General features: G+C 53.8%; 1 protein-coding gene across 1 annotated transcript in view; it reads right to left on the bottom strand.

The window, feature by feature from the left end:
- The window catches only part of SORCS2 (sortilin related VPS10 domain containing receptor 2), a 177,001-nt gene that overhangs the window by 75,777 nt on the left and 78,327 nt on the right, over window positions 1-22,897 (bottom strand). Inside the window, exons 8-9 of the mRNA XM_004383549.1 lie at window positions 7,091-7,255; window positions 1,399-1,472 (exon numbers count right to left, since the gene is read on the bottom strand). Coding sequence (XP_004383606.1) covers window positions 1,399-1,472; window positions 7,091-7,255 — 239 coding nt within the window. The remainder of the gene's footprint in view (window positions 1-1,398; window positions 1,473-7,090; window positions 7,256-22,897) is intronic.

Raw genomic sequence — 22,897 nt, 5'->3', positions numbered from 1 at the left:
GAGGACAGACACAGACGCCGTCAGCCTGGAGAGTGTCCCCGAGGACAGACACAGACGCCGTCAGCCTGGAGAGTGTCCCCGAGGACAGACACAGATGCCGTCAGCCTGGAGAGCCGTTGGGACTCGCTGCTCGAGGAGGTGAGTGTGAAAACACAGACAGTGTGAGACAAGGGGGAGAGGGCTTTCCGTGCGTTCTCTTCTCAAGGGAACGGGCAGGGGCCCCCCAGGAGGCCTGTGTGCTCATGTTCTGCACGAATGAGGTAAGAAAGAGAGAGCATGTGACAGTGTGTGAGTGTGAGTGAGCGTAAGTGCGTGTGGGAGTCATGATTGTGTGTGTGTGGTGTGGGTGCATGTAAGTGTGTGTGTGAGGGTGAGTGTGTGTGTGAGTGAATGTGTGTAAACATGTGTGAGTGTATTAGACTGTGAGTGTGCAAGTATGTGTGAGTGTGTATGTGTGTGTGGGAGTGTAAGTATGTGTGTGACTGGGTGTGTATGAGTGTGTGTGTGAGTGTGTGTTTGTGAGTGTGTGTAAGTATAAGCGTGTGAGTGTGTCTTCCCACAAGCAGAGTGGTATGGTGGGAAGGACACACGTGTTTTGCACACATTTCATTCCCCAGGACATTCTGGTCCTGCAGTGGGGTGGGGTGGGGCCATGGCATAGCCAATGTCCGCGGCTGCCACCTTGGGCTGCTCTCTGGACCTTGGGGGCCCCTTCTCCTCCGTGGGCCTCCTCTCTCACCCGCCAAGCCCTAGGGGATGAAGACGCCCCCTGGATGGCTGATGGGAGCCCCCAGGAGGTGAATGAGGAGGCAGCTGGCTGGCCTGGACGCCGTGCCCCTGGCTCTGGGTGTGGGCACGCCCAGCCTACCTGTGTTTGCCCTCCCCCTGCTGGGCTCCTTGCAGTTGGGTGAGGGTGTCTGGGGCCCGTCCTGCACCCGCCACACTCCGGGGGGGGGGGCGGGCAGGAGAGCAGGGGCCGAGGCTGGGCCAAGGAGGGGGCGCTGTGACAGAATCAGGAGTGCAGCACGGGGGTGAGGTGAGCAGCGTGTTGGGCTGGGGTTGGAGAAGGGGCCGCAGCACAGTGCCCGCAGTGCCAGAAGCTGCCTGGACACTCGCCCTTCCTGCCCAGGAGGAAGAGGAGGCTCAGAGAGGAGACCCCAGGGACAGCACGTGTGCAAAGCCACACCGCTGGCTCGCAGAACGCCAAGGTGGTGGGCGGGGCTCGAACCCTGTCCAGTACTGCCCCCAGCCAAGCAGAGGTCCCCCGAGGGCAGGGAGGCTGCCGGGCAAGGAAGCGGCAGGAGATGGTGGGGACCTCCTGAGCAATGGGCAGCCGAGAGGCGGGAAGGGCGCTGCAGCAGCAGACGGACTTGTCCCTCAGAGGTCCCAGGGGCTCACCAGAACATGTGGTCCTTGGTCACGCGCTCCTGCAGAAGCGTCCACTGCTTCCCCAAGTCAGACGACACGTAGAGCTTCGGGCAAAGAAAGAAACAGAAAGTTTGGTTGTGACATCAGGAATCACGTTCCAGGAGGCGGCCATCATACCTGACACGGCCCAGCTTCAGGGCCTGCTCAGCACCCGGCACCCGCTGACACCCTGGGCTGCCCGTGGGGCGACCTTGGTCCCTGGGAGGCAGGGAGGGGTCGAGAGCCAGTGCAGGAGAGAAACTCTCTGGTGACGTCCAGGGGCCAGGGTGTGCCTGAGAGCCCTAACTCAGGAGGTGTCTCACAGTGTATGTGCAGGGGGGTGGGTGGGAGAGACTCCAGAATGGGGAGCAGCGTGTGCAGAGGGCAGAGGTGTAAGGGGGGGCTGGGGACGGACGCGTGCCTCAGACTCGGGGGTGGGCTTCGTTATATACGTCTGTGCGTGCACACAGGCACACATACACACGCACATATGCACACAGCCACGCAGGCACAGGCACTCCCGCACACGCACTGTGCTTGTACACCCACGTGTACACACACGAGCACACACATACACAGACCACAGACACGCATATACACCCACATGTGTGTTCACACACACCATAAAATGGGAAACTCCCCTGCACAGATGAATGAACAGAAGCTCAGAGAGGTTAAGCTGCTCAAGGTCACACAGTCATTCCATCTCACACACCTGAGCTTACAGTTACATCCCGGTGGCTGAGGAGCCTCCCCCAGGAAGGACGACCAGTCACCTCCAGTCCTTCCTTGGGTCACCTGAGGAACCCAGGCCAGGCCTTCCCACGTTCTGTCTCAACGTGCCCACCTGCAGACTGGGAGCACACCGCCTGCCTGTCCACTCGGCCGTCAGTGGATCAAAGCCGAGCATGCAGCCATCGGTTCTGTGATCCGGGCGCTAAGCCCCCTGCACTAACGAGCGGCGTGAGCACTGCCATCACGGCAGCACCTTCTGTTTATGACGCCTGCCCCGCAACTTTGTGAAGCCTCTCCAACTCCCTCTCCTGGGAGGTGATTTATAATTCGCCATCAACTGTTGCAGAAACGTGCCATTTCTGCTTAGTAAAAGACAAACACCAGCAAATAAACACATCCGTGATGTTCCCAGTACCCACAGCCAAAACCAGTACACGCGTCTGTGTGGGGTTAATCTAATTGTTTTTAGGGTGCACGTCTCGAAAAAGACGGGCAGCAGCAATACAGAGACTACTCGGAGAGAAAGATAAACCAGCGAGCGGTCAGATCCCAGCAGGGAATACCGGGGAAAGAGTCGGGGGAGACCAGGGGAAGGATCCTACTCAGAAAGGCGTGCACAACCAGCAGAGTCGCGGAATTCTGCTCCGGGCTTTTCATGGCGTGTGGACACAGTTGGGTGGTTCTCAGCATCCTTTCCGTCCTCACTCTGGGGAGGCTGGTGGCACCGCAGAGGCTGGAAGGCTAAACCACCCCTGCTCAGACTCCCTTGCAGCTAGGGTTCTGGAGCCAACAGACACACTGGTGTGGGGTGGGGAAGGCAAGAACGAGACACAGGAGTTTTCCTACCCCTTTGGGCCGTCTTGTGTCCCTGGGTGCTGCAGTTTGCGTTTGTCTACTAACCGAAAGGTTGGTGGTTCGAACCCACCCAGTGGTGCTGTGAAAGAAAGGCCTGGTGATCTGCTTCCATAAAGATTACAATCCAGGAAACCCTATGGAGTAGTTTTACTCTGTCACAAGGAGTCGCCGTGAGTCAGAATCGACTCGATGCAATGTTTTTTTTTGGGAGAAGGTTAGGCCATCATACTGGCCAGCAAAGTTCTGGAGACATACTCCCATGCCCACGCTCCAGCTCAGAGAGTGAAAAGTTGGCTGTGGTAGCGGAGGTGCTGGACACGGCGTCCCTGCGTCCAATTCCCGGCTGCGTGGATATTTCTAGGCTCTTGGTGCCGCCATGGTGCCGATTCCCAGATGCTGGCTCTTGGCAGCAGCCATGTGTTCTCAGCCTCAGTGACTTCGTGGGGGGACCCCGGCCCCCACCTTCCCAACTGTGGCAGACATGGAAGCCCCAGGGCGAGTCAGTTCTGAAGGCTACTGGGCGGCACCCCTGGGGTCTAGCCTGAAGCCCCTCCCTCAGCCCTCCTCAAGTTTTTGAAAGCACCAATTTCCCATGTTAAATCCTTTTTTTTTTTTTTTTTTTTTTTGCTTAAAATACCCATAATTCTGTTTCTGGCCCTGAGCCCTGTCAGGGCAAAAAGGAATGGACGGTGAGGTCTGAGAGTCTTGTTGCTCACAAAGTGGTCCTGCTTCTGAAGAGAAGCACGTTTTCTTCCTGCTGCTAACCTCTGAGGTCCCAGGGGGCTCTCAACTGCCTGCACAGCTCACCGCCCACAGGGCGGTTCACTGCCTGCTGACCCTCATGGCGCCCAGCCGCCGGCGAAGCGCCCTACCCACGCTGCAAGGACTTTCCCCTCCCACGCCCATACCCTGCTGTTTCTCGAACGTGGATCCTGCACACGCTGTTTGGTTTAGGGCTGCAGGTGCACTGGCGTCTATGTTTCCCTCTTCTCTTGTGCGGACATCTTTGCTGTTCTAAAGCTGCGTTAAAGAGTAAATATACACTTTGACCCCTTCTTTAAGCTCCTCTTCAAATACCACCTCCTCCAGGAAGCCTCCCATGATTGCAAAAGTGTCTTCTCTCCGCCATTCAGTTTCTGGAGGGTAGAGGTGTCAGAGCCTGAACCCCCCCAGTAGCCAGGAGCCTTGCCTGGCCAACACCAGCAGGGCCAGCGCCATGAGCGGAAAGTAACGCCTGTCATTGTGGGCAGTGGAGGTTGGTGGCCGGGCTTTACCCAGCATTACAGTAGCAGGCGCCTGCTTAATACAGCAGGTCAAGAGCTGGTGGTACTGCCCCGCAGCACCCTGCTTCTTGGAAGTGAGAGAGCTTTGAAAACCACAAAGCCCTAAAGAACCGACACTCTAGTACCATCGTTATGAATTCCCTCAAATCCCTCATTCCTTGTGTGGCCGCAACTAAGACCTTCTTCCCCCCTTTTCCATTCCTTGTAGCCACAGAAAGAACCAAGGAAAATAACCAAGGCTTCAGCTCCATTAATTTTGCAGGGCACCATAAATTGAAGAGCAATTGCAATGCAGTCGATTTCTGCAGGAAGGTACGTCTTCGCAATTGTGCTTTGGTCTAAGTACATGGAAGGCTAAGCAGCGCTATTAATACCCGGGAGCACAAGCTGTCTCCGGGGAAGGTGCCTGGAGCAAAGAGTCAGCCAGGAGGCCAGGGCAGTGCCGGGCTGTAGTCAGCAAGGACCAGATGGTGGTAGGGAGGCCAGGTCCTCTTGAGAGCCGTGGCTCAGTGCAGCCAGAGTCTCCATTTGGAAGTCCCTGGTCTGGCTGGTCCCTATCAGTAAAATTTATGAATTCATTCATCCATCCATCCAACGACCATCTAGTCATCCATCCATCCACTCATCCTTCCAGCCATCGTTCCATCCTTCCAGCCATCCATCCTTCCTTCCTTCCATCCATCCATCCATCCATTCATCTTCCTTTCTTCTATCTACCCACCCTTCTTCTCATCCATGTTTCCATCCCTTCATCCACCCCACACCCATTCATCTATCCATCCATATATCCATCTACCCCCTCTCATCCATCCATCCATCCATCCATCCATCCATCCATCCATCCATCCATCCATTCAACAAATATTGTCAGCCAGGCACCTGAGATAAAATGGCAAGAAAATCAGACAGAGTCCCTGACATCAAGGAGCCTATCCTGAGCGTGTGTGTAGAGTACAGATGATAATCAGACAAGGCCATCAGTTTACAAAGACACACCGCAATACTTGCTGGCAAGGAGAGACACAGGGATCCACAAGAGTGTGGAACAGCGGGGCCCAAACTGGCTGGGGTGCGGAGGGAAGGCTTCTACTCCAACAGCTCCCATGTGCCATCTAGACCCGTGCTCTGCCCCTCTGCACCCTGCTCTGTCCCACAGGGCTGACTTGTTTAGACTGCACCCACAGGCTCCATCCCTCTGGCTTCCAGCTGGGTTTAGCCAATGGGAGGCACCAGCAGGAGATTAGCAGGCAGGAGGAGAGAGAGATCACGGTATTCTTACCCTTGTTCTCTGCCTGCTCAGCTGCACTGTGACAGTAGCTGAGTTACTCTATTCAGGGTCATGCTTCCTAGTGGGTCTTCCTACAGCTATAGACCTCCTTCCATGGGTCCCTCCCTACAACTATGGAGGCCACAGCCCCTATTGAGTCTTTCTACAATGATGGAGGGCACAGCCCCTATCGGGCCCCTTCTGATAAGGAAGGCACACTCTCTCCTCACTCCCTAGGACCTGGGTGGTACCAGTTCCCTACTGATGCCAATTTCAGAGTGCCAGACCAGGGTGGTCCACTCAGCCCCACTCACATATCTGTTCAGATCCCCATCCATTAAATCTCCCTGACCAATCCTCAGGAAGGTGCATTGGCTTCCGGGGGCCTTGGTGGACGTGGCTCCCCAGGAGGGTGTCTGCCTGTGGGGGCCTTGGTGGACACAGCACCCCAGGAGGGGGTGTCTGCCTGTGGGGGCCTTGGTGGACACAGCACCCCAGGACGGTGTCTGCCTATGGGGGTCTTGGTAGACACAGCTCCCCAGGAGGGGGTGTCTGCCTGTGGGGGTCTTGGTGGACACAGCACCCCAGGAGGGGGTGTCTGCCTGTGGTGGCCTTGGTGGACACAGCACCCCAGGAGGGTGGGTCTACCTGTGGGGGCCTTGGTGGACACAGCTCCCCAGGACGGTGTCTGCCTATGGGGGTCTTGGTAGACACAGCTCCCCAGGAGGGGGTGTCTGTCTGTGGGGGCCTTGCCGGACGCAGCTCCCCAGGACAGTGTCTGTCTGTGGGGGCCTTGCTGGACGCAGCTCCCCAGGAGGGGGTGTCTGCCTGTGGTGGCCTTGGTGGACACAGCACCCCAGGAGGGTGGGTCTACCTGTGGGGGCCTTGGTGGACACAGCTCCCCAGGACGGTGTCTGCCTATGGGGGTCTTGGTAGACACAGCTCCCCAGGAGGGGGTGTCTGTCTGTGGGGGCCTTGCCGGACGCAGCTCCCCAGGACAGTGTCTGTCTGTGGGGGCCTTGCTGGACGCAGCTCCCCAGGAGGGTGTCTGCCTGTGGCTGCAGCATGGTCACCGCCCTTGACGAAGGTTGTGGGAGAGGGTTCCAGGCTGCGGGAGAGGGTTCCAGGCTGTGGGAAAGGGTTCCAGTCGGGGAAGGGCAGGGCAGCGCCTGGTGTGGGGGAGTGTGGACTGTTCTCGCAGTGGAAGGAAGCCCTGTGGCTGGTGAGTCTAACCCTTCTCTGCTCTGTACTGATCCCGTCTCTGTGCCTGCTTTGTGCCAAGGGCACATCTCACTCCGTTCTCAGTGTGATGCAGACCTCATTCCCGACGGCTGACACAGGGACCATAGGATGCTGGGGAGAAGGGGCATCTCAGGGTCTGACACCTCCAAGCTCCTGGGCAGCTCCTCCCCGCCCAGCCTTGAGTCCCCCGAGTCCCACTTCCCTTCCTCACGACATGGATTCAAACAAGCTAACCGCAGCCAGTCGGTTCAGGATAGACGCTGGTTCCCCAGGCCCTTCAGGAGGTGCCATGCGTGGTTACCTTGCTCTCCTTGGTGTAGGCGAGCACCTTGTCCTCCTCCTTGGGGTGGAACGTCAGGGTCTCCACAAGGAAGGAGGTGAGCTGCTTCTGGAAAGTGGCTCCCTCGTCGGTGCTCAGGAAGAGGCTCTGGTCCCGGTCGCCGAACGACGAGCTCACCAGGATGATCTGGAAGACAAAGAGGGGCATGTTGAGCGAGGGGAGAAACGAGGGAATGAGTGAGTAGATGAATGAGTGAACACCGTGTGCTGGCAGAGCAGGGCTAGGGGCACATGCCAGCTCACCAGGATGATCTGGTTCAAATCCCGTGCACGTGTGCCCTCAGACAAGCTGCCTGCCTCTCTGTGCCTCAGTTTCCTTATTTATAACATAGGAGAAATCACACTGCCCCTCCCAGGGCTGCTGTGAGGACGACATAAGACAGAGAGTGGGAGGTCCTTCCCACAGACCCGGGCCCTGAGTGGGCTGTTGGCAAGTGTGTTAAGAGGGTGATTAGGGGTCTCCATAAGAGCCCGAAGAGGGAGCTCTCACTGGACTATGGCAGATGGGGAAACTGAGGCACAGAGAGGAGAAGCAAACCACCCAAGGGCACACGGCCAGTTGGGACAGAGCCAAGGTCTGGACCCAGCACCTGACCCCAGTGCCCTGCCCTTGGCTCTGTGCTCTTGAGTGGATCAAAGCAACCCACTGATAAGATACAATTGGTTTCCATTTGTCTGGAGCAAAAGAGAAAGAAGGAAACCCAAGAATCAGAGAAGGAGCCTGATTACAGGACGAATTGTCTCCATGAACCTCAGCGTCCTCTGCCCTGAGATCAGAAGAACTAGATGGTGCCCGGCTGCCACTACCTGACGTTGTGATTAGGGACACAACAGATGAATCCTGATAGAAGGGGAGAGAAATGGGGAACAGAACTTCAAATTCGTAAAGAATCCAGACTTAACTGGACCCATTGAGGCTGGAGGAATCCCTGAGACTATTAGTGTGAGATACTCTTTAAACCTTGAACCAAAACTATCCCTTCAAGTCACCTTTTAGCTAAATAGCAGGTTAGCTCAAAAAGTAAAGAACGTCACGTTTGAATACTGAGCTCTTTTAAATATTATCTACATGAGAGGAAATGCACAACACTTACTCTAAAGCGTGGACGAGAAGGTTGGGGGCAGTGAGACGAACTTAACGGGAACGGAACCGCCAGAACGGAAGTAATGAGACCCCCGACACACTGTGCAGAACGTAACCAATGTCGCTGAACATTCCGTGCAGAAATTGTTGAGTGGGAGTGTGTTTTGCTGTGTATACTCTCACCAAAAGTACAAGAATTAAAAAAAAGCAATACTCTGAGGTTTAGCTGGGCCTGGAGCTGGGAGTGGGCGAGCCAGCTCTCTGGAGAGACGCAGGAACCTGGGGAGGCCATCCCATCCTGAACCTTCTCCAGATGACAGCTGAGCACATGGGCCTGAATCCATCGTCTGCGCTGAGCACCTGTCTGCTGGTGAACAAATGCGAATCCAAGGAGCTTTCTCTCTGGGGAAGCTTGATGGGCCCCCCCGGTAACTGGTTCACGTGTTCCAGCACGAAGCCCCTGCCTCCCCAGCAAACCGAGAGTCGGAAGGAGGCCGGCGTGGCACAGGCAGATGCATTCCTAGACGATTCAGATTGAGTCAAGGCCGCTGCCCAGAAATAACCTGGGAGGTGGACAAAGACGTGTGCTCGGAGATGTTCCTCATGGTGTTGTTTGTATGCAAGGAAAACACAGGGAGCCTAGAATGGTTAAGCGGTATAGAATGTATAATAATGTTCCCAAAGAAACTTTCATGCCAAGGAAGCTTATGTACGAAATGATGAGTAAGCAAAATTTCTACGCATTTTACACTGACAGAGTCAGGAGTCGGTACATTCTGATTTCTCAGTGGTGAGGACGGAGGTATGTGAGTGTACTTTTCAGCGGAAACTGCAGAGAAAGAGGAATGAAGAGACCACAAGGGGGCATTGATACTGGCTGGTTCTGAGTAGTGAGGTCAAAAGAATTTTTTTTTTTTAAACACACTTTTTATTTTGGAATTCTTAAAAAGCAAAGATGTCATTGAGGACTAAGGTACACCTGACCCAAGCCATGGTGTTTTCAATCACCTCACATGCATGAGAAAGCTGGACAATGAATAAGGACGACCATAGAAGAATTGGCACCTTTGAATTATGGTGTTGGCAAAGAATACTGAATATACCATGGACTGACAAAAGAATGAACAAATCTGTCTTGGAAGAAATACAGCCAGATTGCCCTTTAGAAGCAAGGATGTCGATATTTCATCTCATGTACTTTGGACATGTTATAAGGAGAGATCAGTCCCTGGAGGAGGACATCATACTTGGTAAAGTAGAGGGTCAGCAAAAAAGAGGAAGACCCTCCACGAGATGGATTGACACCGTGGCTGCAACGATGGGTTCAAACCTAGCAATGATTGTGAGGATGGCACAGGACCAGGCAGTGTGTCGTTCTGTTATACACGGCGTCACTTTGAGTCGGAACCTAACAACAGCAGCATCTTGAGCAAGCCTGACATGGAGCACTAAGTACATGCCTGATGCATATGTGAATGAATGAATGAGTGAATGAGTGAATGAACAACTCCATCTCGGCTCGTGACTCCAAAGGGAATTGTTTGTTTGCTTTTCTCCTTCAGGAGGAAATGATTCTTAGGAACATTTAAGCAGCCTGAAGAGTAAAAGCCATCAAAAACCCCATCGGCTTTTTCCTCTTCACTGCTCAATGTTCATACATCAATGAAGGCTCATTCATTCATTTGTCCACAGTTGCAAAAACCATGAGGTCCAGGCCAGAATCTCGGAATACACAGGGCTGTGTGGGAGCAGAGAAGAGGGCAAACAGGTGCAGGGCAGGTATGAGGGCAAGACGGAGGGCTTCCAAGAGGAGGCGGCACCAAGTGGTCCTTGAAGAAGGGGTGGAAATTTTATTAGCTGGCCCAGGGAGGAGGCTGGTTCAGGCAGAGAGGCCTGTGTGATCGAAGGCATACAGGTGGGGGTCCTTGTCCCACCCTCCGCTCCAGCCCACCCCATTCCCCTGACGCTTCTGGTGTCAGCCCCCCACCCCTTGACGCCACACCCAACTCCTTGTGTTCCTCCAGTCACACGAGGCCACTGGCATCTCGGCCACCTTTGCTGCCCCACTCCCTCTGGTTGGAAAGCAAGGTATTATGGATTGAATTGTGTCCCCCAAAAAATGTGTGTAGCAACTTGGCTGGGTCATGATTCCCAGTATTGTGTGATTGTGTAATCTGATGTGATTTCCTTATGTGTTGTAAACTCTATCACTATGATGAGGTTATATGGGATCTCCTTATGGGTTGTAAACTCTATCACTGCGATGAGGCTATACTGATGAGGTTGACAAGATTAGATAGTGTCTTAATGCAATCTCTTTTGAGATATAAGAGAGAAGTGAACAGAGACACATGGGAACCTCATACCACCAAGAAAGCAGTGCCAGGAGCAGAGCACGTCCTTTGGACCTGAGGTTCCTGTGCTGAGATGCTCCCAGACCAAGGAAAGACTGATGACAAGGACCTTCCTCTGGAGCTGACAGAGACCGAAGGCCTTTTCCTGGAGCTGAGGCTCTGGATTTGGACTTGTGGCCTGCTGGACTGTGAGAGAATCAATTTCTCTTCGTAAAGCCATCCCCTTGTGGGATTTCTGTTGGGGCAGCACGTGATGACTAGGACCAAGGCGAGGCCAAGACGCCAACATCCCACCACAGGCAATTCAGAATCCATCAGTCACTGTTCAGAGGGACCCCAAATCCATGTGTGATAAAATGAAAACAGCTTCTTCTGCATTTTCTGAGCACAAGATTCTGGGTCACTTCAGCCAAGCTGTTTCTCACTTACTTGTGGGGTCCCTCCTTTGCAGACACCCTCAGAGTGAGTTTTGCATATTTCTATGTGGGGACACCCACCACCTTGTTATCTGCTTGTCAAACACCTCCTCGTCAAGTGCCACCTCTTCCAGGAAGCCCTCCACGATGCACATCCCCCAGCAGAGTGGCACCCTCCCGCCTCGGCCCGCCCCCTCCAGCTGTTTGCAGCAGCCCAGCGTTCCCTAATGTTCTCTCTGCGGGCCTGCCTTGCCCTCTTGGCCAGGGCACCAGGCAGCCTGGCAGCGCCCATGTCGCTATCACTGGCATATCCGCAGCCCAGAGCCCAGGGCCTGGCACCGAGGAGACGCTAGTTCCTGATAAACAGTTTTTGGCGCCATTGGGAGGAGTCCTTGGGTGATGCAAAGGTCAACGCTCGGCTGCTAACTGAAAGGTTGGAGGTTTGAGTCCACCCAGAGGCACCTCAGAAGAAAGGCCTGGTGATCTCTTTCTGAAAAATCAGCCACTGAAAACCTGTGGAGCAGAGTTGTACTCTGACACACCTGGGGTCGCTATAAGTCAGGGTCAACTCGACAGCGACTGGGTCGGTTGGTTTCTAATCCCAGACTGGAGTCCCTGGCTGGTGCAAACACCCTTGGCTGTTCACTGAAAGGTTGGAGGTTCAAGTCCACCCAGAGGCCCCTCAGAAGAAAAGCCAGGTGATCGACTTCTGAAAAATCAGCCACTGAAAACCCCGTGGAGCACAGCTCTACTCTGACACACCTGGGGTTGCCACGAGTCGGGATCAACTCGACAGCAACAGGTCCCGGTGCTGCTGGGCAGAGGGCTCACCCCGCATCTCACCGAGGTGGGAGAAGGAGTTTGAGGCGGTCATTCTGGCCCGGGGCCCAGCAATCTGGAGCGGGGCTATTTCCGGCGCAGGAGCTGGAAGTTAGCCAGGGAAGAGAAAAGCTGACAAGGGCAAGATTATTGGAGCAAAGAAAACAAATCAATTAGCATCTTGCCGAGCGGAGGCTGGCAGATTGTTCTCCAAATTGGGAACCAGACTATTTTAAGTGGCATATTTTGACTGCTTGCTATTCCTAGGGAGACATATGGTACCTATGTGAGGTTCTCTGCGCTCTGGGGCTGGGTTTTGGAAATCAGATGCAACATGTTAAAGAGAAACAGTTGGCAGATTTGTCTGAAAAACAGCGGGTTGGTTTGACGCACGAGTCCCAGGAACAGCTACGTGATTTGCAGGGCCTGATGCGAAAGGCAAATGTCAGCCCCCTTGTTCAGAACAGTGGAGAATCTCAAGACAGCGACAGCAGAATATCCGGCCGTGCGTTGGCCCTTCTGAGCGCGGGCCCCTGCGACCCACAGGCCCGACCCCGTGATCCCGGCCCTGACAGTTCCAGGGTTACCCCCACTCAGAAACCCGGGGACCAGTAGTGCCAGCCTCGCCTGGGGAGCCTCTTAGGGACGCAGGTCCATGCCCATCCCAGCCTGCTGGATCAGAACCTGCACTTTAACAAGGCCCTGGGTGATCACGGGGCCGCAGCCCCGCTGGTTCTCAGCTCTGTGCCCCAGCTGCTGGCCCTGGACAAGCTGGCAGCCCCGCAGACAGCAGGGTCAGGCCGTGTTCTTAGAGACCCTGCTCCTCGTAACTGCCCCGGGGCCACTGCCATCACCCCGGTTCACTTTCCAGTTGCCGACAGGAGGCCCAGGGAGGCTGAGTCTCCACGGCAAGCAACCGGGGAAATTGGACTGGAACCGGGGCTCCGGTAGGTCCTGCTGTCCACTGAGGGCCGCGTCCCCTCGAGCAGCCCGCAGATCTGTCTTTTTGCCGCACCCTCACACTACAGCCGTTGTGCCCACCGTCCCCCTGATGGAGCCTGTGGGCCTGTTCCAGAAACAGGTCTAATTATCTCCCGGTCCTGGGACGTGCAGCAGGTGTTACCCGTTATTAACAAAAACTAGTTGGCATCAAGTCGACTCCAACTCCTGGTGACCACGTGTGTGTCCGAGCAGAACTGTGCTCCATAGGGTTTTCAGTGGCTGTTTTTCAGAATTAGATTGCCAGGCTGTTCTTCTGAGGGGCCTCTGGGTAGACTCGAACCTCCAGCCTTTCGGTTTGCAGCCAAGAGCGTTCACTGTTTGCACCACCCAGCTACACCATGAAACAAACAAACTTGTTGCCGTGGAGCCGATTCCGACTCACAGCGACCTGACTCACAGCGGCCCAACTCACAGCGGCCCTACAGGACAGAGGAGAACTGCCCCATAGCGTTTCCGAGGAGCGGCTGGATGTGAACTGCCGAACTTTTGGTTAGCAGTCGAGCTCTTAACCACCATGACACCAGGGCTCCAGGGACTCCATAGATGGGGGCGATTGTCCCCATTTCTCAGGTGGGGAAACTGAGGCTGGAGAGGCTCAGTGCCTTGTGGAGATGACACTGCGGCCGAGGTTCAAGTTCTCCTCTCCATCTCTGATCCGCACCGTCCCAGCGTCCTTCACAGCAAAGACGGTGCTGCGCCTGTGCAGAGAGTAGCCAGCACGTCTGGGGTCCTGATGCAACAGGCTTGGAAGCTTCTAGAGAGACCCCTCCACCCCCAAACTCTAGAAGTGGCTTCTAGAATCAGCGGAACCCGGCCAAAGCTGAGACAGATTCCTGGCCATGCAAAGGGAGGCAGGGGGAGGCTGGAGGGGTCACAGGGGTCTGGGCACAGCTGGCTGCCATCTGTTCCTCCCCATCTTTTCCTGCTTCCCTCTGGCCTGCCCTCTGAAACGGCGCTAACAGCTCCTTCGGCACACGCTTCCTGAGTGCCTGCTGTGTGTCAGGACCTGGGTTAGGTAGGGGGAGCCCACTGATCCCCGCCCTCAGGGGCTCACAGGGTGAGGGGGAGTTGGACAGCAGGTCTGGGACGTGCGCTGATCCAGGTGTGCCCCAGAGGAGGGCAGGCCAGAGATGGGAGAGGCCCCCAGGGAAGTTTCTGCAGAAGATGGAGGTGCACCACGGGGCGGGGTGCGTGAGGACTGGGGAAGCCCCAGGGGACAGAGGGCAGGGCCCTGCGCGGGACCCTTCTCGGCCAGGTCGAGAGGCCTGCTCAGCTGCCACCCCCACGCACTTTTCTGACTCCTCCAAACGAGTCCAACACTCCCCGCCTGTCCGCACAGCCTCCCAGACTTTCGCTGGGAAGGCGGTCAGCTCCTGCAGGAATCACGTGTGCCCAGCTGTGAAGTTCCCTTCCCTGTCCCACCTTCCCTCCTCTGGGCTCCTGACCCATCTCCTCCAAAAGGTGGTGCCAGCATCCCATCTACCTCACAGCAAAGCTCCCCGAAAGGATGACTCCCCGAGCTCCAAGTTAAAAATAGTAAACCAGACAACATCAAGAAACAACTTCTCCCCTCTGCTGGCGCTGCGGCGGGTGCTCCAGGTCTTCGGTTTCCACCCACAGCTCTTCATCAAGGAGACGGCGTTTTTACTTGCTCTTTGCCAAGTTCAGTCCAAGAGGTTCCCCAGCCCAGCCCCTGGTACTGGTGCCACTGGAGTTACGTTTCTCTGAAAACCCAATCATCAGCCTATTCCTGGCTGGACAGATGCGCCCAGGTGCGGATGCTGAAAACTTGGCTTTGACGCCAGGACGGGCAGACGCAGAGGCAAACAAATACAGCGGCACCTGCCCCCGGATCTCAAATTAGAATCTGCCCAGAGAGGCTTGGCCGCCCTGGGTGAAAATAGCTCTCCCACCCAGTGCTTCAGTCTCAATGACTGCGTCTCGCAGCACACACTTGGATGGGCTGCCCAGAGTTTTAGGAGCAAATCACCCCATGATGGTCTTGGGTTGGGGTCACCATGAGCACCGGGAGGCAGGTGGGGTGGCAGGGCTGACACAGGACAGAGTCGGACTAGCCGAGCCCTTGCCACTTGCGCGTTCAATGGCCTTGAGCAGGTCGCACACCTTCACTCTGAGACGGAGACAGTCATCTCTCCTGTGCTGCCTCACGCAGCTGGGGTGAGGCTCCCAGTCAGGCCAAACCCTGGAAGCGGCTGCAGACATATCACGGGTCACCACCGGTTCTGTGGATTTCTTAAACCAGAAGGGTCGGTTTTCGGAGAAGTCATGGGTAATCATATCCCTGCTGAAAACCCTCCAGGGTCTCCCCTGGCTGTGCCCCTGAGCCTGGCATTCATGACACTCTCTGTGACCTCACCCTGCTGGCCTGGCCACCGTGTGCCCCAAGGTCCAGCTATACTGGGCTTCTTCCCATTCCTAAATGCCCACTGCCCCTTCATACTCTGCCCAGGGGGCCTTTGGCCATCTTACCCCTGACTGCAATGCAGGGTATGGACTGAGGGCACAGACCAGAGGCTGGGAGGCCAGTTAGGAGGTGCTGTGGTTATCCAGGGGCCCCTAGGTGGTGCAAATTGTTAACATGCTCAGCTGCTAACCAAAAGGTTAGAGGTTTAAGTCCAACCAGAGGCCCCTTGGAAGAAAGGCCTGGGGATATACTTCCAAAAAGTCAGTCACTGGAAACCCTGTGGAACGCCGTTCTACTCTGACACACACGCGGTCACCTTGAGTTGGAATCGACTCAGCGGCAATCGGTCGGGCTTTGGTTTTTGGTTTTGTGGTTGTCCACCCCCACTCGGCCGTCAGTCTGTCACACTCTGGGGGCCTGCATGTTGCTGCGATGCTGGAAGCTTTGTCACCAGTATTTCAAACACCAGCAGGGTTACCGATGGTGGATAGGTTTCAGCAGAGCTTCCAGACTAAGACAAACTAGGAAGAAAGACCTGGTGATCTACTTCTGAAAACCATCCAGTCAAACCTTACGGATCACAACAGAACATTGAACAGTGCTGGAAGATGGGAGCATACTGACAATCATGGAGATAGCACAGGCCTGGGCAATGTGTTGGTTTGCTGTGCGTGAGGCCACCGTGACTGAGTCGACTCTACGGGGGCCAACAGCATTGGTTATCCGGGTGAGATAACCTGGTGACCTGGACTAGGGCAGACAGTGGAACTGGAGAGGAGAGCTAGCTGTCAACGAAGTATCAGAGTGAGAATCCAGTGGATTTTGTGAGGAGTAAATAAAACGGAGAAATATGGGAACAGATCTACGTTTCTGGCTTGGACAGGTGGGTAGATGGTGGTGCTGCTCATTGCGATGGGGCCTAGGAGGGAGAGTGGGTTTGGAGTGGACAAAGAGGGAGTCAGTTTGAGCCACGTTGGGCCTGAGATTCCTGAGACTCGCCCAGGTGGAGGGAAGGGCTCAGGGGGTTTGATATATGGAGGGGGCTGAGCAAAGAAGTCTGTGATGGAGATAGGCATTTGCGTAGACTTGGTGGCTGGGGCTCTGGGAGAAGATGATCCCACCCAGGGAGAGTGCAAAGTGAGAAGAAGAACCGGGCTAGGGTGGAGACCTGGGGGACACCGCAAAGAGGAGTCTGTCCTGAGATGGGGAAGACAACACAGAGCCAGAAGCTCCCGGAAAACAAGGGAGAAGGCTGACATCTGCCCACTCCTCCATCACCGCCTCCACCATCCCTCCTTCTCACCTGGTGACCACTCTGTCCTCAGTCTTTCCTCCATGCTGCAGTCTGGGGGGCCTGTGTGACTGCCCCGATGGTCTCTCGGCTTTGCTCATCCCACTGCCCCTCTCCTTCGCCTTGTTCCAGCCGCCCTGCCCTCCAGCCCTTCTCACTCCAGGTCTGGCTCTAGCAGGCCCTTCCCCAAAAGGATGAGTGCATGGTTCCTTCTTAACCTGCAGCTCTCAGTTCTGACATCACCCTCTGTTATGGATTGGATTGTGTCCCCCCAGAAATGTGTGTCAACTTGGCTAGGCCATGATTCCCAGTATTGTGTGGTTGTTCACCGTTCTGTGATCGGATGTGATTATCCTACTTGTTGTAAACCCTAACCTCTATGAGGCAGGATTAGAGGAGAGGGACCTCATACCACCAAGCAAGAAGAGCCAGGAGTGGAGAGCACTCTTGAGACCCGGGGTCCCTGCGCTGAGAAGCTCCTAGACCAGGGTAAGCTTGACGACAAAGACTTTCCCCTGGAGCCGACAGAGAGAGAAAGCCTTCCCCCGGAGCTGGCTCCCTGAATTTGGACTTCTAGCCCCCTAGACTGTGAGAGAATAAACTTCTATTTGTTAAAGACATCCACTTGTGATAATTTCAGTTATAGCAGCACTAGATGACTAAGACACCATCTCAGAGAGCCCCTTCTTGGGCATACAACCTAAACAGGCCCTTGGCCCACATTTCTCTTTCATTTTCTTACTGGCAATTATTAGCACTCTCTGAAAACACCCTTTTACATGAGAGAAGGTCTAAGAATGTATATTCAGTTCTCTATTAAGTAGACAAGATATCAGGAAATTTAAAAGGAAATAACGCTTACTTCTAGACAATCTATGAACAGTTATTAATACTTTTAATCCAACTGTCTTTCCTTCCCATGGTCTATGCCTCCTCCTCTCCATCCAAATATTCACCCATACATCCATTCTTCATGCATCCATCCATCCATCCACCCATCCATCCATCCATCCATCCATTCATCATTCAACCATCATCCATACATCCATCCACACACGATCCATCATACTTCCATTCATCAATCAACCATCCATCCACCATCTATCCATCTATCCACCCATCCATTCATCATTCATCCATCATTCATACATTCATTCATCCATCCATTCACCCATACACACACCATTCATCATCCATCCATCCATCCATTCATCATTCATCCACCATCTATTCATCCATCACCCGTCCATCCATCAGTCATCCATTGATCTATGATTTATCCATCCATCACCCATCAATTCATCATTCATCCATCATCCATCCATCCATCCATTCATCCATCATCCATTCATGGAAAATTGCTGTGGGCAGTGACTGTAAGAGTTCAGGAGGAGCTGTCAATGCTGAGTCCTGTGCATGTCTTAGTCGTCTGCTGTAATTATCACCGTACAGCCTAGAACCCTCCCTTGTTGGCAGCTGCATGGTTCCCAGTGGCTTGTAAGTCTACTCTTTATGTAAACTTGAAGTTCCGGGAGAGAGAGAGAGAGAGAGACAGTACGGGGGATCAGTGAGAAAGAAATAGCATTTACTGAGTACCTACTGTGTACCTGGCTCGGAGCTGGGCACAGGCAAGCCAGAGTCCTCATTTTATTTCCACAGCAGCTACAAGGTGGGCAATGTTTTCGTCTCTGTTTTCCACATGAAGAAACAGAAGCTTGGAGAGGAGAAATGACTCGCTTTAGCCAGACACAGAGCTTGTGCACCACGGACTCAGCGTGGGACCTGCTCTGTCCTACTGTGAAAGCCATCGTCTGCCTGGGTCGAGACTTAAACAGACAAGCATACAATGTGATTTAACAGGACGTCCACTCAACCAGAATTACAGAATTGACCGTCAGGAAAGGGCTGTTTCAGTTTTCATCACTGGCCTGACAATCTAAAATGCCGGGAAACATCCCAAGAACATTTGTGAATTTAATGGAGAAACAAACATGTTTCCCTTTGGCCGGAGGCAGACTGGGGAAATTCTGTGTCTGATCCATATGAACAAACTAAGGCAAACATATATAAGGACATACAAAAACATCTCGTCACCAATACTGTATAGCCTCACTCCTCTGCCCCCGTAATTACTGATGATCTCCACTCTCCAAAGGAGCTTGATGCTGAGGCTGTGGAGTGAGTACGGTTTAATTGTGTTTTGTTTGACTGTCTGAAGGCATTTTGCAGATAATGCTAAAAAAGCTGTTTGCTTGGGCGGAGTGCAGCGGACTGGTATTCTCTGGGGTGACGGTGTTTTGGAGAGCTGTCTGTTATCAGGACGGCTGCATTAACTCTGTACGATGAGATCTGTGAATGATTTGTTCATTTATCTGCCCCTAATTGAACAGGAGAAGGCAGAGCAGTGTGTCTCGGTGCCTTTGTGCTCTGCCTTTTCAACAGTGACATGGCAGACCCCTGGGTAAAGATTACAGCTTCTGGAAAGAATGGTGGAATCTTGTAAGACGTTCTGTCTAAATGTTTGCAACGAGGGAGGGAGATAACATTGCCCCTGCTGGTCCAGCTTGTCCAAAGGTCCAAAGGCTTCTTCAGCCTCAGCAAGAAGCCACTCCCCTCGCTTTTCCTCGCCATGATGGTCTGAAGGCTTAGATGAGTCAACGTCTTATGCTGGATAACTCCTGGGGGTGGCAGGCAGGAGAGGGCCGTCAGAGGGGGCCATGTAGAATGTTCCAGAACCCTCAGGGCAGACCTCTTGGTGGAGGAGCAGGAGTATAGGGAAGACCCGATCTGCCTGGCTCAGCCCAGGTCACAGACAAAAACCCGAGCATCGGGGACAAGGCCCTGCAGGGGAAGACCATCCGTCCTGGTCATCAAACCCAGGTCATTAAATGGTTTTATAGTCAATTTTCAAACAAGCTCTTTAAGTTAGGAGTATAACGCTTGTCTCTAATAGCCAAGTTGATCTGTCTCTGGTTTCTATTGCAATGGATTTTGTAATTAGGCAGAAAAACATCCATCCAGCGTCTGGCCACTGTTCTGGATTTATTTTTTGGCCAGGTGTAACCAGTGTAACCTGACCAACCCACAGGGACGGGGCGTCTGCAGGACCAGGCTCCGCGGGGCCTCAGGGGAGGGCTCACGGGGTCAGAGTGAGTGGGGTGTGGACAAGGACCCCTGACATCCTGGCGGGATGGCAGAGTGGGGTGACAGAAGGACTCGTGAGCCGGGTAAGGGGTGGGCTTTTCCAGGTTCTCCCACAAACGTCCCTGGTGGCACACAATGGTTCGTACACAACAACCAATCTAAACGGTGGCAGTTCAAACCCACCCAGCGGCTCCAGCTCCACAGAAGAAAGAGCTGGAGATCTTCTCCTGTGAAGATTACAGCCTAGAAAACCCTGTGGGGCAGTTCTACTCTGTAATACATGGGTGGCCGAGCCCAGAGCGAAGTCCTTCTTCCTGCCTCACCTCCCATCTACAGGCCGGGGCAGGCCAACAGCTCCCTACAGGGCCAGCAGTAAATACTCCAACTTGTAGGCACACGGTCTCTGTCACCGGGACTCAGCTCTGCCGAGGCAGCTGTAAAGCAACCACAGACCCGGCGTGAGAAATGGGCATGCCTGTGTGCAGTAAGGCTTGTCCATGGATCTGACACTGAATCTCCTATCATCTTCACGAGCCACCTGTTGTCCTTGTTACCCCTGGGAGTGTCGAGTCGATTCTGACTCAGAGCAACCCCATGTGACAGAGTAGAGCTACCTCATGGGGTTTTCTAGGCTTAACAGAACAAGGGGATACTGTGTGGTTTAAAGTCAGGAAAGGCGTGCATCAGGGTTGTATCCTTTCACCATACTTATTCAATCTGTATGCTGAGCAAATAATCCAAGAAGCTGGACTCTATGAAGAAGAACGGGGCATCAGAATTGGAGGAAGACTCATTAACAACCTGCATTGTGCAGATGACACAGCCTTGCTTGCTGAAAGTGAAGAGGACTTGAAGCACTTACTGATGAAGATCAAAGACTACACAGCATTCAGTGTGGATCATACCTCAACATAAAGAAAGCAAAAATCCTCATAACCGGACAAATAAGCAACATCATGATAAAGGGAGAAAGAGTGAAGTTGTCAAGGATTTCATTTTACTTGGATCCACAATCAACACCCGCAGAAGCAGCAGCAGTCAAGATATCAAAAGACGCATTGCATTGGGCAAATCTGCTGCAAAAGACCTCTTTAAAGTGTTAAAAAGCAAAGATGTCATTTTGAGGACTAATGTTCACCTGACCCAAACCATGATGTTTTCAATCACCTCATATACATGTGAAAGCTGGACAATGAATAAGGAAGACCAAAGAATTGACACCTTTGAATTATGGTGTTGGCGAAGAATATCGAATATCCCATGGACTGCCAGAAGAATGAACAAATCCGTCTTGGAAGAAGTACAGCCAGAAAGCTCCTTAGAAGAAAGGATGGCGAGACTTCATCTCACATACTTTGGATATGTTATCAGGAGGGATCAGTCCCTGGAGAAGGACATCATGCTTGGTAAAGCGGAAGGTCAGTGAAAAAGAGGAAGATTCTCAACGAGATGGACTGACACAGTGGGCTCCAGCACAACAACGATTGGGAGGCTGGCACAGGACCGGGCAGTGTTTCGTTGTGTTGTACACGGGGTTGTTATGAGTAGGAATGACCTGACAGCACCTAACAACAACAACAATCTTTCTGGAAGCAGGTCGCCAGGCCTTTCTCCTGTGGAGCCGCTGGGTGCGTTCGAACAGCTGACCTTTAGGTTAGTAGCTGAGAGCGAACTGTTAGCACCATCTAGGGGCCTGTAACCCCAATGTTGCTGGGTGCTGTCAGGTCGCTTCCGACTCACAGCGACCCCCTGCGACAGAGTGTAACTGCCCTCTTGGGTTTCTTAGGCTGTAATCTTTACGGGGGCAGACCACCAGGTCTTTCCCGCGGAGCCGATGGGTGGGTTTGAACCGCCAACCTTTTGTTGAGCAGCAGAACACTTACCCACTGTGCCACCAGGGCTCCTTCATGAGCCACCCGGGCACGAACTATTTTTTTACTTTTTCCAACATTTAAAAATCTGCTCTGAGCTCACGGATGGTAGAGAGCAGGCTGTGGGCCGCGGTTTGCCAGTTTCTCGGCAGTGAACAAGGTGCACGTGTCCCGTCTTCACAGAGCCACATGGCAGGGTGGCTGGGGCAGTGCTGCTCTTGACCCAAACATCACGGCAGTGAAATCGTGAACGGGGTGACAGATGACAGGCCGCCCCCACGTGTCTCCGGAGGTGCAGCCCCAGGTACGTTCACAGGTGGGGGGCAGGACGGGGACCCCGGGCAGGGTAGGGGTCCCGGTGGGGGTGAGAGTCCCACAGCTTGCCCAAGGGCACCAACCCGGACTCAAGCCAGGTGTCTCTGGCTCCACGGGCCAGCTGTAGGTTCTGCTGGCTCCCAACACCCAAGGAGCTCTAGGGAGCCGACACTGGGTGCCGAACAGGCCGTGGTTTCTGCCTTTACACGCTGACGGTCTGTGGGGAGGAGGTGCACCTCACCCACACTAAGGTGCATCCCCGTTTTGCCCTCAGTAGACCTACTACAAGCAGCTCTGTGCCAGGTACCGTGTGCACGCTACCTTTCTCAACTCTGGGACTTCGGATGGGAGCCTAGTCCTCAATTCCTGGGTGTGTGTGAGAGTGTGTGTGTGTGTGAAAGTGAGTGTGTGTGAGTGTAACAGTGTATACGTGTGTGAGAGTGTGCGAGTGTGTGTGTGCTGTGAGAGTGTGACAGTGAGTGTGAGTGTGTGAGTGCGTGAGTGTGACAGTGTGAGTGTGTGTGAGTGTGTGTGAGTGTAACAGTGTATATGTGTGAGTGTGCGAGTGTGTGTGTGCTGTGAGTGTATGAGTGTGAGTGTGTGTGAGTGTATGTGACAGTGTGTGAAAGTGTGTGTGCGTCAGTGCATGAGTGTGCGTGTATGAGTATGTGAGAGTGTGTGAGACTGTATGTGACAGTGTGAGTGTGTGTGTACGCATGTGTGCATGTATGACTGTGAATGTGAGAGTGTGTGAGTGTCAGAGTGCAAGCATGTGTCACATGCATATAAACACCACACCCCACACACACACCATATACACCCCAGATACCCACACACATACACACCCTACACACACATCCCACATACATACAGAACACATACACACACATACCTCATACACACCACATACATACACACATACACACTCCACATACGCAGACACACACACCCACATACACATCCACACCACACACACACACATCCACACCACACACACTCCCACGCCTGCATTTTCGAGGTGCTTGAGGTCCCTAGGCCGCCCACCCCA

Source organism: Trichechus manatus, unplaced genomic scaffold (assembly GCF_000243295.1).
Source record: "Trichechus manatus latirostris isolate Lorelei unplaced genomic scaffold, TriManLat1.0 scaffold00111, whole genome shotgun sequence".
Lineage (NCBI taxonomy): Eukaryota > Metazoa > Chordata > Mammalia > Sirenia > Trichechidae > Trichechus > Trichechus manatus.
This window is presented reverse-complemented; position numbering and strand designations above follow the sequence as displayed.